The 14,840-nt window shown below is 39.8% G+C and overlaps 1 protein-coding gene across 3 annotated transcripts in view; it reads left to right on the plus strand.

The window, feature by feature from the left end:
• The window catches only part of lmnb2 (lamin B2), a 34,045-nt gene extending 22,135 nt beyond the window's left edge, over nucleotides 1-11,910 (plus strand). For all 3 annotated transcript variants that reach the window (XM_078555781.1, XM_078555782.1, XM_078555783.1), the window contains exons 7-11: nucleotides 4,648-4,870; nucleotides 5,928-6,035; nucleotides 6,852-6,968; nucleotides 7,871-7,960; nucleotides 8,573-11,910. In XM_078555781.1, coding sequence (XP_078411907.1) covers nucleotides 4,648-4,870; nucleotides 5,928-6,035; nucleotides 6,852-6,968; nucleotides 7,871-7,960; nucleotides 8,573-8,614 — 580 coding nt within the window. In that variant the 3' untranslated portion in view covers nucleotides 8,615-11,910. The remainder of the gene's footprint in view (nucleotides 1-4,647; nucleotides 4,871-5,927; nucleotides 6,036-6,851; nucleotides 6,969-7,870; nucleotides 7,961-8,572) is intronic.
• Nucleotides 11,911-14,840: the final 2,930 nt, after the last annotated feature.

Raw genomic sequence — 14,840 nt, forward strand, 5'->3', positions numbered from 1 at the left:
AGCAAATGTAGTCCTGCTATTTAAAGGAGGGAAAAGGAAAATGGGAATTACAGAACCGTTAGCTTGACATCAGTAAGGGAAATGCTAGAATCTATTAAAGCATGAGATAACTCGACACCTAAAAAATTAATGTTAGGATTGGGGAGAACCAACGGATTTAAAACAGGGAAATCATGTTTGACAAACCTGTTGGTGATTTTTTTTTTTTAGGATGCGCAACTAGCAGAATAGATGAGGGGGAGCCAGTGGATGTGGTGTATTTGGATTTTGTGAAGGCCTTCTAAGTTTGCACATAGGTTATAAAGCAAAATTAGAGCACATGGGATTGAGGGTAATATACTGGCATAGATTGAGAATTGGTTAGCAGACAGGAAACGGTAGTGATAAATGGGTTTTTTTGGCCTTGAAGGCAGTGACTAGTTGGGTATTGCAGGTATCAAGTGCTTGGGGCCCCAACTATTCAGAATCCAAATCAATGATTTGGATGTGGGGACCAGATATAATATTTCCAGGTTTGCTAATGACACAGCTAGGTGGGAATGTGTTGAGAAGGATGCAAAGAGGCTTCAGGAGGATTTGGACAGGCTTAGTGAGTGGGCAAGAACATGGTAGGTGGAATATAATGAAAAATGTGGAGTTATCCACTTTGGTAGCAAAAACAGAAATGCAGAGTATTTCTTAATGGTGAGAGATTGGGAAGTGCTGATGTGCAAAGAAACCTGGATGTCCTTGTTCATGAGTTACTGAAAGCTAACATGCATATGCAGCAAGCAATTCTGAAGGCAAATGGTACGTTGGCCTTTATTGCATGATGGTTTTGAGTACAGGAGTAAAGAAGTCTTGCTGCAATTGTATAGAGACTTGGTGAGACCACATCTTTTGAGTATTGTGTACAGTTTGGTCTCCTTGCCAAAGGAAGGATACACTTGCCATAGAGGAAGTGCAACAAAGGTTTACCAGAACAAAAACAGAATTACCTGGAAAAACTCAGCAGGTCTGGCAGCATCGGCGGAGAAGAAAAGAGTTGACGTTTCGAGTCCTCATGACCCTTCAACAGAACTGAGTAATATTAGGAGAGGGGTGAAATATAAGCTGGTTTAGGTGTGGGGGGGGTGGTTGTAGGGACAAGCAAGCAGTGATAGGAGCAGATAAAGGAACAAAGAGGTGTTGAAGGTGGTGATATCATCTAAGAGAATGTGCTAATTAAGAATGGATGGCAGGACACTCAAGGTACAGCTGTAGTGGGGGTGGGGTGGAAAGACAGGGCATTACAGGTATAGATTTAAAAATAATGGAAATAGGTGGGAAAAGAAAAATCTATATAAATTATTGGAAAAAACAAAAGGGAGGGGGAAGAAACAGAAAGGGGGTGGGGATGGAACCAGATTGATCTCTGGATTGGCCAGAATGTCCTTTTGAGGAGACTGGGCCTTTATTTTTAGAGTCTAATGGAATGTGAGGTGATCTCATTGAAGCATACAAAACTTCTTATACAGTTTGACACGGTAGATGCAGGAAGAATGTTTCCCTGGCTCGGGTGTCTAGAACCATAGGACGCTCTCAGAATAAGAGGTATGCCACTTAGGAAGGAGTTTCTTCACGCAAGGTGGCGTATCTTTGGAATTCTTTACCCCAGAGGGCCATGTATGTTCAGCACTGATTGATATCCTTAATATCTAGAAAGATATAAAAGGGTAAGGGGATAGTGTGGGGGAAATTGAGGTAGATCAGCCATGACCTAGTTGAATGGCCTACTCATCTTTCCTATGTACCTATGATTCTTAGTGTAACCATAACAGCTGGGCAATGGAGGAGTGGTTTTGGTGGTTTGTGACTGACTGTTAAAAGGTTGCAGAGAAATCAAGAGAATGTATTGTGGTCCCAACCCCAGCAAATGTTTGGAACACTTGGTTGGTGTTGGTGTGAGAGAAACTTGTTTGAAGAGATTAAAGTAGGAAGCTGTAAGAGAGAGACTACCTGACTTGAGAGGTGGCAATACATTTCAAGCTCTTTGAAGAGCAGGGAGGCTGGATGGTACCCTAAACTGAAGGTTTTTAAAATGGTCTCATAGGAAGCATGCAATCCCTGAATGAAGAAGAGGAACTATCTAATCCTAAATAGCATAAGAGTTTAGACAGTTGCTTAGACAGGTTAGGCAAAGCTGGTGGGTCTCATAGACAAGATGAGCTCTGAAGGCATAAGGGAGATGGGAGCTCAGGTGGATGCAAGTGGTCACATGATATTTGAAGAAGAGCAGAACATGTCTTTCTCTCTGGTGCCCTCAACCAACATCTCTTTTAAAAACATTGGTCATTGTTTCATTGTTGTTTATGGCACTTTGCTGTGTGGAACTTGGCTGCATGTTTTCCTATATTGCAGGACAGGTGGTTAGTAGCAGAGAAAAGAAGCTGGGATTATCTGTGATTTCCAGGATAATCCTAGATTGGTGAATAATTTTGCTAAAGGAGTACTTGATGTGGTCAACCAGAACTGGTTGGCTAAGACAGTTGTGTGCCTCTTGGATATGAAAGTGAAGGTGGTGGGGGGGTGGAACTTTTATCAGCGAACAACTAGGTTTGGAGGCAATGGGTTTTACTGTGGGCAAGGACATCTAAAGTGCGTGCGATGGATTAGTTGAGCAAGTTAACAGCAGCACTTGTAGCAAAAAGCAAGATTAAACTAGTCCAATTGATTTGGAAGTGCAGTTGTAAGTGAATTAGTGGAGGATTCTTTTTCCAGAGTGGTCACATAAATAAATGGATTTGAACATAGTGGGGAGGGTTTGAGGATGAGGGATTGGAAATGGCCTGATCAGTGAATAAGGTTACTGGAGGTGAGAATGTTTAGGGGTGTGGGGGGTGAATATTTTTATGAAGGAATGGCATAGGAATGACATAATTCTGAGGAGAGAGAAGAATGGCAGCTGGGGTGGAGATTGGAATTAGCAAGCGAGTGGTTACAATGCAGTTACTTAGGGGAGGGGGTAGATTAGGAGATGGCAGGAGTGGAACAGTGCAAGGTGTATGGAGGACTTGAGGTGGGGGAAGTGACCCTAGTGAGATTTGGTGATGGGGCTGTATTGCCAATGCAGAGTTATGGATAGGCAGCATAAGTATAGCCTTTTGCAGGGGAGCTTTGGTATGTCATTCATACCATCCATAGCCCAATTTGTTAAATGCATCATCCATAGTAAGGTGGTAGATGGCATGGACTTGGTGAATGCATTTTCTGCAGGGAAGTGCATGAGTGATTTTGGTTGTTCTGCCAGCAGAAACTGATGGAATGTTGAGTGAGCAGAAACATTCCTCTTTGGAAATGCTGAAGCACAAAGTGTGGCCCATTGGCTTATTCACTAATTGGTTTAAAACTGTCATCTCTTTTTTAAAAGAACCTTGACCCCTTGACAATGAACACTTGTACCCTGTCACCAATGCCTCTGTATTCTTCAGTCCTTGCATGTGCTATAACCTCAAATCTACAGTCGCATTAGATTAGATTTCTGCCCCAGCACTGAAACGGCCCTAATCAGTCAGAAAATATTCTATGATGCATTACTCTACTTTGTCAGTTGCAAATGACATCCCATCCAAATACCAATATGCACTCTGTCTTCAAATTCTTCTTGACCTTTGCAAATTTTGACAAAATGGACCACACTATCCTTTTCCAGTGCTCACCTTTGCTGTCAGACTGTGGGATTGCCCTTGCCCAGATCTAACCTGTCTTATCCAACAATGCCAGTGCACCTTTAGCAATGGCTTTCCTTTAGGCCCTGTAGCTATCTTGAGCCCCCAAAATATTATATTTAGCTTCATTCCTCATCTACATGTTTGACTCTTGGCGACATCATTGATAGACAAGTGGCTGAGACATCACTCTGGCTCTGTGATGTCAGACTGCTTGTCTGATATCCAGTCCTGGAGGAGTTGCACATTCCTCTTTAAACATTGGGAAAACTGAACCCATTATCTTAGTCTCTTAGGGATTCCATTTCCCTCCCTGGCCATTGTCTCTGTTTGAAGCATACTATTTACAACCCAATGACTGACTTGAACCCAAGTTATGACTCTCCATTACTAAGAATGCATCCCTATTCTTGCTGACCAATGTTAGCTCTAAGTCTGTCCAAACTCACCTTCAATTTAAAATTTTCACCCAAGTGTTCAGAACTCCTTCATGGCTTCTACCTTGCTATCCAATCTCCAGCACTATGATCCTCAGGGAACATTGTTCCTCCTGTTCTGGCCTCTTGTGCATCTCAAAGTCCCTTTGCCCTATGGTCACTATGCTTTCAACTTAGCCCATTAATTCAATTTCTACTTCCTATCCTCCTCCTCAAAACCCCCCTCCTGCGATTCTGTATCATTGGATCATTAGCCTAGATTCTGTTCATCCCTCCTTGTATGGCTAGATGCTTACATTAAAACTGCTGTATACAGGCAGTTTGTGGCTGCAATGGCTGCAGAATAAGAAGGCAAAGCAGTGGTGGGTTGAGTGAAGTGAGAAATAAAAGGTGGCATAGAATGTTGAATTAGAAGGGTCCAAACAACAGTAAAGGTGAGATGCAAGTAATTGGATCAAGCCTGCACGATTATAAGTCTGAGGAAATAGAATGCAACTAAAACATTTTGTTGTATTTGTTTTCAGATTGAAGCTGTCTCCAAGTCCTTCCTCTCGAGTTACAGTCTCCCGTGCTACATCCAGCAGTGCTGTTCACACATCTCGTGTCAAGCGAAAGCGTGTAGAGATGGAAGAGCCCAGAGAAAGCAGCAGTCGTATACAACAAACCCACTCTAGCAGTGGCTTTATCAGCATTGAGCCAACTGACCTTGAGGGAAAATTTGTTTGTCTCAGTAATAAATCTGAGAAGGTGAGGGCCCAGAAAACTTAAATTCCTTTGTTTGCTTTGATTTCTGATTACAAGTCAACATGATGTAAAAATGCCAATGCATTATGGTAGATATGCAAATGAGTACAGCATTTGGGCTCTTGGATTTTGTGCTGTGAAGAACAGTGCTAAGCGAAGACTTTTATGCCAGCAGGGTTGTGTTTGAGAACTTGGTCTCTCATCAATGCTCATAATTTTTATTAATCATATTGCTTTGTGCTTTGTTACTTCAATGTTCTTTAGAGTGTTGGTAACTTAGCCAGCAGAACTGGTTGACCTTTTGGAACTTTTATGCTGCTGTTTTTTTTTTAGCAGGAGCACTCTGGACTAACTAGTGCTACTTTTTAACCTGCAGTCAGGAGAGCTTGGGTAACTTTAGCAGGTTCTGACTAAGAGCCAGTGGCATTGCCTAGAGTGGGATGATGTTGGACCAGTTTACTCTGTGAGCCCTGAAAGACCATCTATTTTTATTTTTCAGTTGGCTGAAATATGCTTTTTTTTTGTTGTTCATGGTGTTCAGCCTGACCATTTATGGCTGGTGAGAATGAGATCCTAAAGTGCAGTAAAGATGGTGAATTTAGCAAAGTTCTTTTTTTTTCCCAATTACAAGCACTTGAATTCTATTGTATGTAAAGAAGTATGACCCATAGCTGGTGGCTTGCTTCCTGGCTGGTTACTGATGCAGTCCGATGTTTCAATTAGACATTTCTGCATTATTCAGTCAGTGTTTTCAATATCTCAAGTGATCCTTATGTCAGATTATAGGCAAGCAACTAATATCTGGCATTTTCTTGGGTACTTGTTTTTTCACTGCCAATTTCAGAGCTGGATACAGGTTCCCTGGTGCTTTGACTGGAAAGAGCAGAGAAGTAATGGGGAATTATACCCAGAAACCAGCAACTAGCATGCTCTTCTGTGGTTCTGTATCATTGGATGATGTACATACCACCAAGCAGACACTCCTCTCCTTTTCAATACATCTTGGAGATCTTATTTTTCTAGCTGTGCATAATTGATTCATTGCCACTTTTACTTACAGGATCAGCCACTTGGAGGCTGGAGACTGAAGAGGCAAATTGGAGATGGGGAGGAAATAGTCTACAAGTTCACCCCTAAATACACTCTGAAGGCTGGACAGGAAGTCAAAGTGGGTTGCACAGTACAATATAAAATAAAATATACTTAAGTAAAAGCAAAATACTGCAGATGGTGGAGGTCTGAAATTAAAAACCATTTCCAAAGTATTCATTTTGGATTCAGAGCATCAACTGTTTCTCCACAGATGCTGCCAGACGGCCTGAGTTTTTCCAGCACTTTGTTTTTATTATAATATCTAAAATCTACTTTTTTGTGCTGTGGGTTGCTAGGAGAAAACTAGCCTGAGACTGTAAACGGGATCCCTTGTGAACGTTGGCATTTTAAAAAAAACTTAGCTTGACCTTGCAATGGTGTTTCAATCAATATTCGTGCTGAAACAATGAGATCTTCTCCAAGAGGCCTTGCAATTCCTTTGCTATAAGGGGCCATAACTGTAACATTGCTGAAGTGGCACTGTAACTGCATCCTTTTGCATTGTATTGAAAAGGTGAATGCTGGAGTTGATGAAAAGCAACCAGAGTTGGGGCTAGTTCACTGAAGCAGGGATTGGATGGGGGCTTCATTATCCAGCTGCACTTGCACACTTTCCAGCAATTGTGGCAGAGTGGAGTGGGGGAGCAAATTGCATGCTCCACTGAATTTTGCTGTTCAGGGAGATGGGTGGATGAAAGCATCAAAAATGGGTAGGTTTAACTTGGGGGTACTTTTCAATATAAAAGGATAACTGCAACACCATAAAGAATTGTTTCAGGATGATAAAGGTGGTTATATTACAAAATCTTAAACCAGTGCTAAGTTCTATCCTTAAAAGTTACAAGACTTTGGGCAGAGTAAGTTATTTTTATTTTTGTTTTCTATTGTCTAGATCTGGAGTGCAGATGCTGGTAAAGTCCATAGTCCCCCTACTGACCTTCTGTGGAAGAATCATAGCTGGGGCACTGGTGATGAGATTAAGACTGTCCTTATCAACTCTGATGGAGAGGTATGGCTTACCCACACTTTGGTGATGAATTTTGAAATTTTCACATGGCTAAATTTTACCCTTTTGCAGGAAAATTCTGTTTGAATTTGAAATGTGAATAAAACAGCATTCAATTTGACTCTGAAATGAACTTGGACCCCATTTCCTTTGCATTGTAAAGGTCATTTGCTCATTCACTTCCACCTCTGTAACGCTGCCCAGTTCTGTCCCAATACATCAACCACTCAAATTTGTAACTTATCTGAAACTCTGTATATCCTGTACATATTGTTGTATAGGCTTTGCTCCAAGCATGATCTTTGTTTTAATATCTAAAGTGTATAGATGGAGCAGAGCACTACAGTCATCAGTGAACTCCTGACCTTATGGTTGAGGGAAGGTAAATAGTTGAAGCAACTGATGGTGGTTGGACCTAGGACAAAACAGATCAAAAATATTAGATGTCACGTGTCAATTGTTGGAATAGAAAGTTGAGGCATTTAACATGTATATCACCTTAAATAAAGGTCTGCTTTGGTCATGTAATTTTTGTTCATCTCAGAATATTAGCTGTGGCCAGCTATTCTGTATTGTTGATAATTAGTCAATTTATGTATTACTACAAAGAATTTTAGTTGATGGAATTCCATCTATTTCCTGAATTCTGTCTGCTTTGTCAGAACGGTGTTCCTGGGCTTACAGCATCTACTGATTAGCAGGGAATGAGTCCACTTTGAATGCCTTTTTAACTCTTTATCAGGCTGAGCTGTGTAGACATTCATTCAATAGGTGGTAGTGAATAATCAATCGACTTTTTGATGTAGATACTAGTTACAAAAATTTACCTATGTTTAAAAATTACCTCTGGATTGTAGGTTACTTCAGTTAAAACATGCTTTAACTTGCATTTCCTTCTTGCACAGGAAGTTGCAGTAAGAAATCTCCGAAAAAATTACCATGAAGATGTGGAGGAAGAAGCTGAGTTTGGAGAGGAAGATCTTTTCCATCAACAGGTAAAATAAAAATTGTTTTAGAAACAAGCACTCATTAGGTCAGGATGAAAGGTCATTGACTTGAAATGCTAACTCTTTTACTCTATCTGGAGGCTGCCTGACTTAAGTATTTCCAGCATTTTGTTTTTATTTCAGATTTCCAGATTCTGCAATATTTTTACTATTGTCAACACAATGTAACTTATACATTTTGAACCTGATCACTTTTCTGTATCTAGAAATATTTCTGAATAGCACTTGACCTCGGGTTTGCTTTTCTCCTGACTACCTCCAAATCAATGCTCACTAACGTGTTCCTTTGTCATTTCCCGGTTCTACATGCAGAACTTGAATCTCCCATGTCTTGGATGAGATTAGCTATTGCATCACAGACTAGGGATCAAATTTCCTTTGCATTGCAAAGGTCATTTGCTCATTCACTTACAGCTCTGCAATGCTGCCCAGTTATAGAAATCTCTCTCCCTCCCTCCCTCCCACAATACTATATTGGTGTATTTTACTCACTGGAACATGGACCAAGCGGTGGAGTTTAAATATGAACTTAGTTGAGTTTGTAGTTTATATAATGGAATAAAATGACACATTTTTCAACAGACGCTTGTTTTATTTCAGGGTGACCCAAGGACCACTTCCCGGCAATGTGCAGTCATGTGATCATCTTCCTCAATTTACTACTTTTCATTCAGGAGGAGAAAAATCTCTACTTTATCCAGAGCCACTGAAATATTTTTGTACACTGTTTTTCTTTTAACATTTTGAAACCATTCTGGTTTAGTACTTTTACAACCATTGTTTTATTTGTAAAGACCTGAGTTCTGAAGGGGTATTTTTTAAGATCTTTTGACAAAACACTTCAATGTCATGTTTAAAAGTGAGGTTATCAAAATTTTACATGGGGGTGGGAAGGAGAAGAGAAGAAGCAATTTTTTTAGTCATATGGCCTCCTTGTGTACAGATTTGGGTTCATACATCCAGGATTTAGCCGTGGAACTGCATCACAGGCTGTATTAATCAGAATTTGGTTATTCTGCAGTTTTTCAAACCCAAAGGGTTGTTGTAAAAACTCCACCAAATTGGTGTTAACCTAGTACCCAAACTGAATTAGCATTGTTAGGAGTATGAAACTCCTTCAAAGCTGTAGGTGGAGTATTCTATACTCCAATGCAGAAGTCTCAGGTGTTTTACAGAAATCATGCGAAAAAGATTTCTACTGTGATCCTGCCCATTCATTTGGCTATTCTGTACAAATACTGCTGTACCAAAACTGGTGTACATGATCTATAAGAATTTGTAATATGGAATGTGGACTGACTGCAATGCCTGAATGGTCACTGATCTGGAAATAGGAGTCCAAATTTATCTCAATTGGATGAATTATGTGATCATGTGCATTTATTAAATGGAAACATAAATGTTGCATGAAAAACAGCAGAATACACCAAACGTTTTTAATTTTTAATCAATCATCGTGTTAAGTGCTGCATGTAATGTTCTGATGCATTGCTCTCATTTCACAGCAAAGCCTGAACCTTGTTAGTATTGTCAAAATTCCATTCTTAAGTGTCTGGGTATTTGAATCCCTAGTTTGATGCCATTGGGTATATTTACTGGCTGGTGTATTAATATTTGGATGGTGGCTTATGGAAGTTTGATTTTTGTTAATTGCTTGATGGCTGGTTCGTACTTAACTGACAGCGATTTGTAATAGCTTGCTTGTTTAGTAGCTTATTAGATTGATCTTCAGATAAAGGCAGTGAGGATTGGAAAAATGTTTCACCGCACTGGGACAGATATTAAGCTTAATTTGACAAGAGAATTTACCTAGCAGTTGCAGAAACCATCACTGAAAACATGTTTTAACAAATCATGTAGTCAGTATATAACACAAAATATAATAGTATCTAAGGTAAGATACTGTTAAACTAAAATGAGATTTTTTAAATAGCACAATCTTGTACAAAGCGAAACATTTTATTTCTCTGCAATAACTTGAGGTTTTCAGAGTATGGCTACTTATGAAATTTTAAGCAATAAAACTGTGGAAAAGAGATATCTGCAGTTAATATTCTATCACTGTCCCAAGAGTTATTTTCAATTGGTTATGTACTTTTGCGGGAGGGGGGTCAGGCAAAACATTTTGTTCTTTGTATTTTTATGGATGAATGGATTTGAAGTACTGTACCTGTATATTATAGTGTATGGCGGGGTGGTGGGGAAGTAAGTCCTGGTCACACTAATGGTTTTTTATCCAACATACCTTATGATTAATATATCATTATATATCATTGAATTTTGTGCTTATCTCTTATAAACTTTCAAAATTCTGTTTCTCGGACGATCCTTTTTGGGCTGAATATGAGTTGGGAATGTTGAAATTAAGTAAAATTCATTCTGAATACATGTACCTAATAGTTCTAGTTAAAAAAAAATTAGTGGCTTTCTCAAATTTATGGTTGTCCTGGTGAATTAGAATTGATTACAAAATGTAGAATTAAGTGCCCTCAAGTAGAAGTTGCTGAGAATTATGGCCTGGGAAACAGAATTTTTTAAAAATTTATGCTTTTATATTAAACTTATTTGAACCATAATGGATGGTCTTAAAAAAAAAAATCATGTGCACACTTTTTTAAATGAGGTCTAATTTTACTGGTGAAAATCATGATGCACGTTGCTGTGAGGTTTTTACCTTTTTAAAAGGTTTTATTGCAAGGTTTCTGGTGTTTCCCTTGTAAATCCAACACTTCTTTCCACTAATTAAAAGAAACCCACAAAGCACATGTGGAATTCAGTTTATTTTATTTGAGGTTTTCATTCAGATTTTGGCAGACCGCTCTCTCTTCACCTTGTGCATGGTAGCATATTGGTAAAGTTGCTGGACTAGTGATCCAGATGCCGAGATTAATACTTGGAAGACGTGAGTTCAATCCCACTTTAGCAGCTGGTGGAATTTAAATTCAATTAATCTGGAATAAATAGTTTTATGATTAGAGACTAGCTATCAAATTGTCATAAAAATCCAACTAGTTCATTAAGTGCCCTTCAGGGGAGGAACTCTGCTGTCCTTACCTAGTCTGGCCTAAATATTACTCCAGACCCATGGCAGTGTGGTTGACTCTTAACTGCCATCTGAAATGGCCTAATAAGCCACTCGAGGGCAATTAAGGATGAGCAGTAACCTTGCCAGCAACACTCGTCCCAAGAACTAATAAACTCACTTTACCAATGACTCTCGTTTTCTTTTAAAACATATATTCAAGTGGAATGTCCAAAATTGCCTTGACTGGAAAGTTTCAGAAAAGCAATGGTATCAAGATTCCAAAAGAACAAATTTGCCTTTTCTAAAAACATTATTAGACCTTTAAAATAAAAATGCATAGTTCAACTGAATAATGTTATTTTGAGCAGTGAAAAAAGTCGACAAAGCTATTTGTGTGCCATTTTCACTTGCAATAAATGCACTGTGTCCACATTTGTGTATAGCTGAAGGTGCAGTACTTTGTTGTCTAGGTTAGTTTGATCTATAGGTTATTGACCTACTAAGCATCACTGTCAGCTATACCAGAACCGGTTGCTGGTTCTCGAAATGGGCATTAATGTTTGAACTACCCTAATGAGGAGTTACTCCAAAGAAATGTAGGTGTGCCTAGCATTTAATCAATAGCATGTTAATTCTGTCACATCAGAGCAAGTGGAGAACTTCAATCTGCCCTTGTAGTGTAAGTATTTAACATTGTGGCTAAGCAAAAGTAACTTTAATTTGCATTTGATTCTTCTGTTGATTTTGAATTGTCAAGTCTTCATGCCCAATAAGCTAGAATTGTCACTCAAGGTGATTTGCTAGATGGCAGTGACATGCCAAAATGCAAAACGTTCTGTCTGAAATTTGTAAACATTTTGTAACTGGAATTTTTTATGAACATTCAATAAATGTGGTTTTGCATATTATGAAATTGGTATTTCTCAAGCAATTATGTATGAGCTTCAAAAAGCAAGGTTTGCTGAGACACTTTGGCAGGATGGTTGTGAAGGTAATTTCGAGGTGATAAAAGTATAAGGATAAAAATGAACCTTTTATCCAAATTATTCAGGAATTCCAATTCTTGCTTTAGTATGATGTAAATGGAAACATTTGTGAAAGGTTAGTTAGCTTTGGTTCAGTGGTAGTTCTCTTGATTCAAACCCCACTCCAGAGACCTGATAATCCTGGTTGACATTTGTGTGTGTCTGTCTGAAGTGCTGTATGCTGTGTAAATTTGAAGAATAGAGGTCCCAACATCCTGATAACATTTGGCCCTTAAATTTTACATGTTCATCTGTTGGTGTGGATGTTGGCATGTGCTAATGCTTGTACAATTGTACACATTACAAGTGATGCATTCTAAAAATAATACATTGACTGAAATGTTTGTGTGGAGTGAGCATGTGAAAGGTTGAAATGCAAGTAAAGTGAACATGATTGTATTTAGTTTTCTTGTAGTTTTGGGGCGAGCTCTCCTGAGATTTGGGCCTAATGCCATAAATGACAAGGTTCTGCATCTTGCAGGTTAATTTGGTTTGCTTAGTTTTTGGTCACCACACCCTAGCTACCAACTCATCCCTCTCCCTGGCAACTGTCTGAGACTAACCCCAGTGTGTTCACAATCTTGGTCATATTTGACACCAAAACTCTCATTCACAACACCACAAGACTGCTTATATCCATCTTCGTAACATTGCTTGACTTCGCCCCTGCCTCAGCTTATTTGCTGCTGATGCCCTCATCTATGCCTTTGTTACTTCCTAGACTTGGCTATTTCAATGCATTCCTGGCTAGTCACCCACATTTTACCCTTTTGTAAACTTGGTTGTACAAAACTCTTGTCTTCCCCTATCACCCATGTTCACTGACTTGCATTGCTTGACAGGAGGCAATGTCGTGACGTTTATAATTCTCATCCTTGCTTTCAAATCCCTCCATGGCCTTGTCCCTCTTTCTCTAATCTCCATTATTGTCATTGTGTTTAATTCTGGCCTCTTAAACATCCTTGGAGTAGCTACATCATTGGCTGTGCCTTTAGCTGTCTTGGTCCTCAGCTCTTTTTTTAAAAAAAATGTGCAGGGACAGAATTACAATCAATTTTCTCCTTCAAACCTACTTTTTTTGATTAGCCTTTGGTCATCTGACTTAATATCATCATCTGTGGCTCAGTGTTATTGTCTTATAATGCTCCTGCAAAGCTGCTTGGGGCATTTTATCTCTAAGCCAACAACTTGTTGGCTTAATGGAGGTTGATCTATCCATGAAGTTGTCAGTACAATCAATTTTTCTTTGACTTTGAAGCAGCCATTCAACATAGTGCCTTTTTCACAAATGTTTTTTTTCAAAAAAAATCTCATTGGCCCTTTTTCTGTTGGGGGAGGAGAGGATTGTGGATTTAGTTTGACTTGCTTGATAGATTCAAATTGCCAAGTACTAACATTTGTTGGTTGAAACTCCATTCCAGCATTAAAGTCAGGCTGATCTTGGTGCAGTCAAAATGTCAAACTGCCATCCATCAGTGATTCAAGTAGAATTAAAGATCTCAATGAACTATGAATTGGAACCTGACATTTTTCATATCCTGGTCAACTTTAACCGACAAAACTAATTTTCATAATATTTTTGAGGATTTTTTTTTGAAAAATCAGTTTGGGTTTTTAATCTCTTTTCTATCTCCGCTGTCCTTGTCCCAAGTTTAATTTTACTCTTCGTCTCATCTGGAGCCTTAAACTTTTCCTCTTCCTTTCGGATGCCAAGGAACACAAGCTCCAACAACTTATTGATACCAATGCCCACCCAGGACCCTCCACCCCTTCCTGTCCCTCTGACCCCATCCTATCTTCTAATCCCAGCCCCTGCCTTGTATTCACCATACCCTCTGACCTTCCCTCCCTCTGCTGAACGTTCTGTACTCAGCAAAGGACTCAATTTCATACCCTTATGCCCTCATCTCAATGAATTTCTGGCTTAGCATGATGCTGAACTCATCCACTGCCTTAATCTCTGTGCTCACTTTGGGCAGGAGTCCTCTCCCCCTGCCTCCCCCCCCCCGCCCTGCCCCGTTCATGGATCCTTAAATCCGCCTCCAGTATTCTCCCTTCACCTGGACTCTTACCTGCTCTGATTTTTTTCATCAAGAATTGTCAGCGTGACTTCAGCCGTCTCAATTTCTCTGCCCCTCTCTAATCTGTCTCCTTCTGAGCTTGCTGCACTCTGTGTTCTCAGGTCCAAACCTGACAAGGGTGGTGTTATTATCTGGCGTACTGACCTCTGCCTTGCAGAGGTTGAGTGCCTACTCTCAGACACTTCTTCCTAACTCCCTGGACCATGACTCCACCACAGAACATGAAGCCATTGTTTCCAGGACTCACTGACCTCATCTCCTCTGGACATCTTGCCTCCAACCTCAGTCTCTTAACTTCTACCTCCTTCCCAAAATCCACAAACAGGACTGTCCCATTAGACAGATCATGTCAACCTGTTCCTGCCCCCACAGAACTCATTTCTTCCTATCTTGACTCTGTTCTCTTCCCACCTACATCCACGATTCCTCTGCCCTTTGTCACATCAACAATTTCCAGTTCCCTGGCCCTAACCACTGCCTCTTCACCATGAACTACCAATCCCTCTACATCTCCATCCCCCATCAGGATGGTCTGAGGACTCTCCACTTCTTCCTGGAACAGACTTCTTCCTTAAACAGAAGTCTGAACAATGACCATCCACCACCACTCTTCTCCGGGCTGAACTTGTTCTCTCATTGAACAATTTCTTCTTAAACTTTGTCTCACTTCCTCCAAATAAAAGGCTATGGGTACCCTCATGGGTCCCAGTTATGCCCGTCTCTTCATGGGGTATGTG

This window comes from Cetorhinus maximus, chromosome 13 (assembly GCF_964194155.1).
Source record: "Cetorhinus maximus chromosome 13, sCetMax3.hap1.1, whole genome shotgun sequence".
Taxonomy (NCBI): domain Eukaryota; kingdom Metazoa; phylum Chordata; class Chondrichthyes; order Lamniformes; family Cetorhinidae; genus Cetorhinus; species Cetorhinus maximus.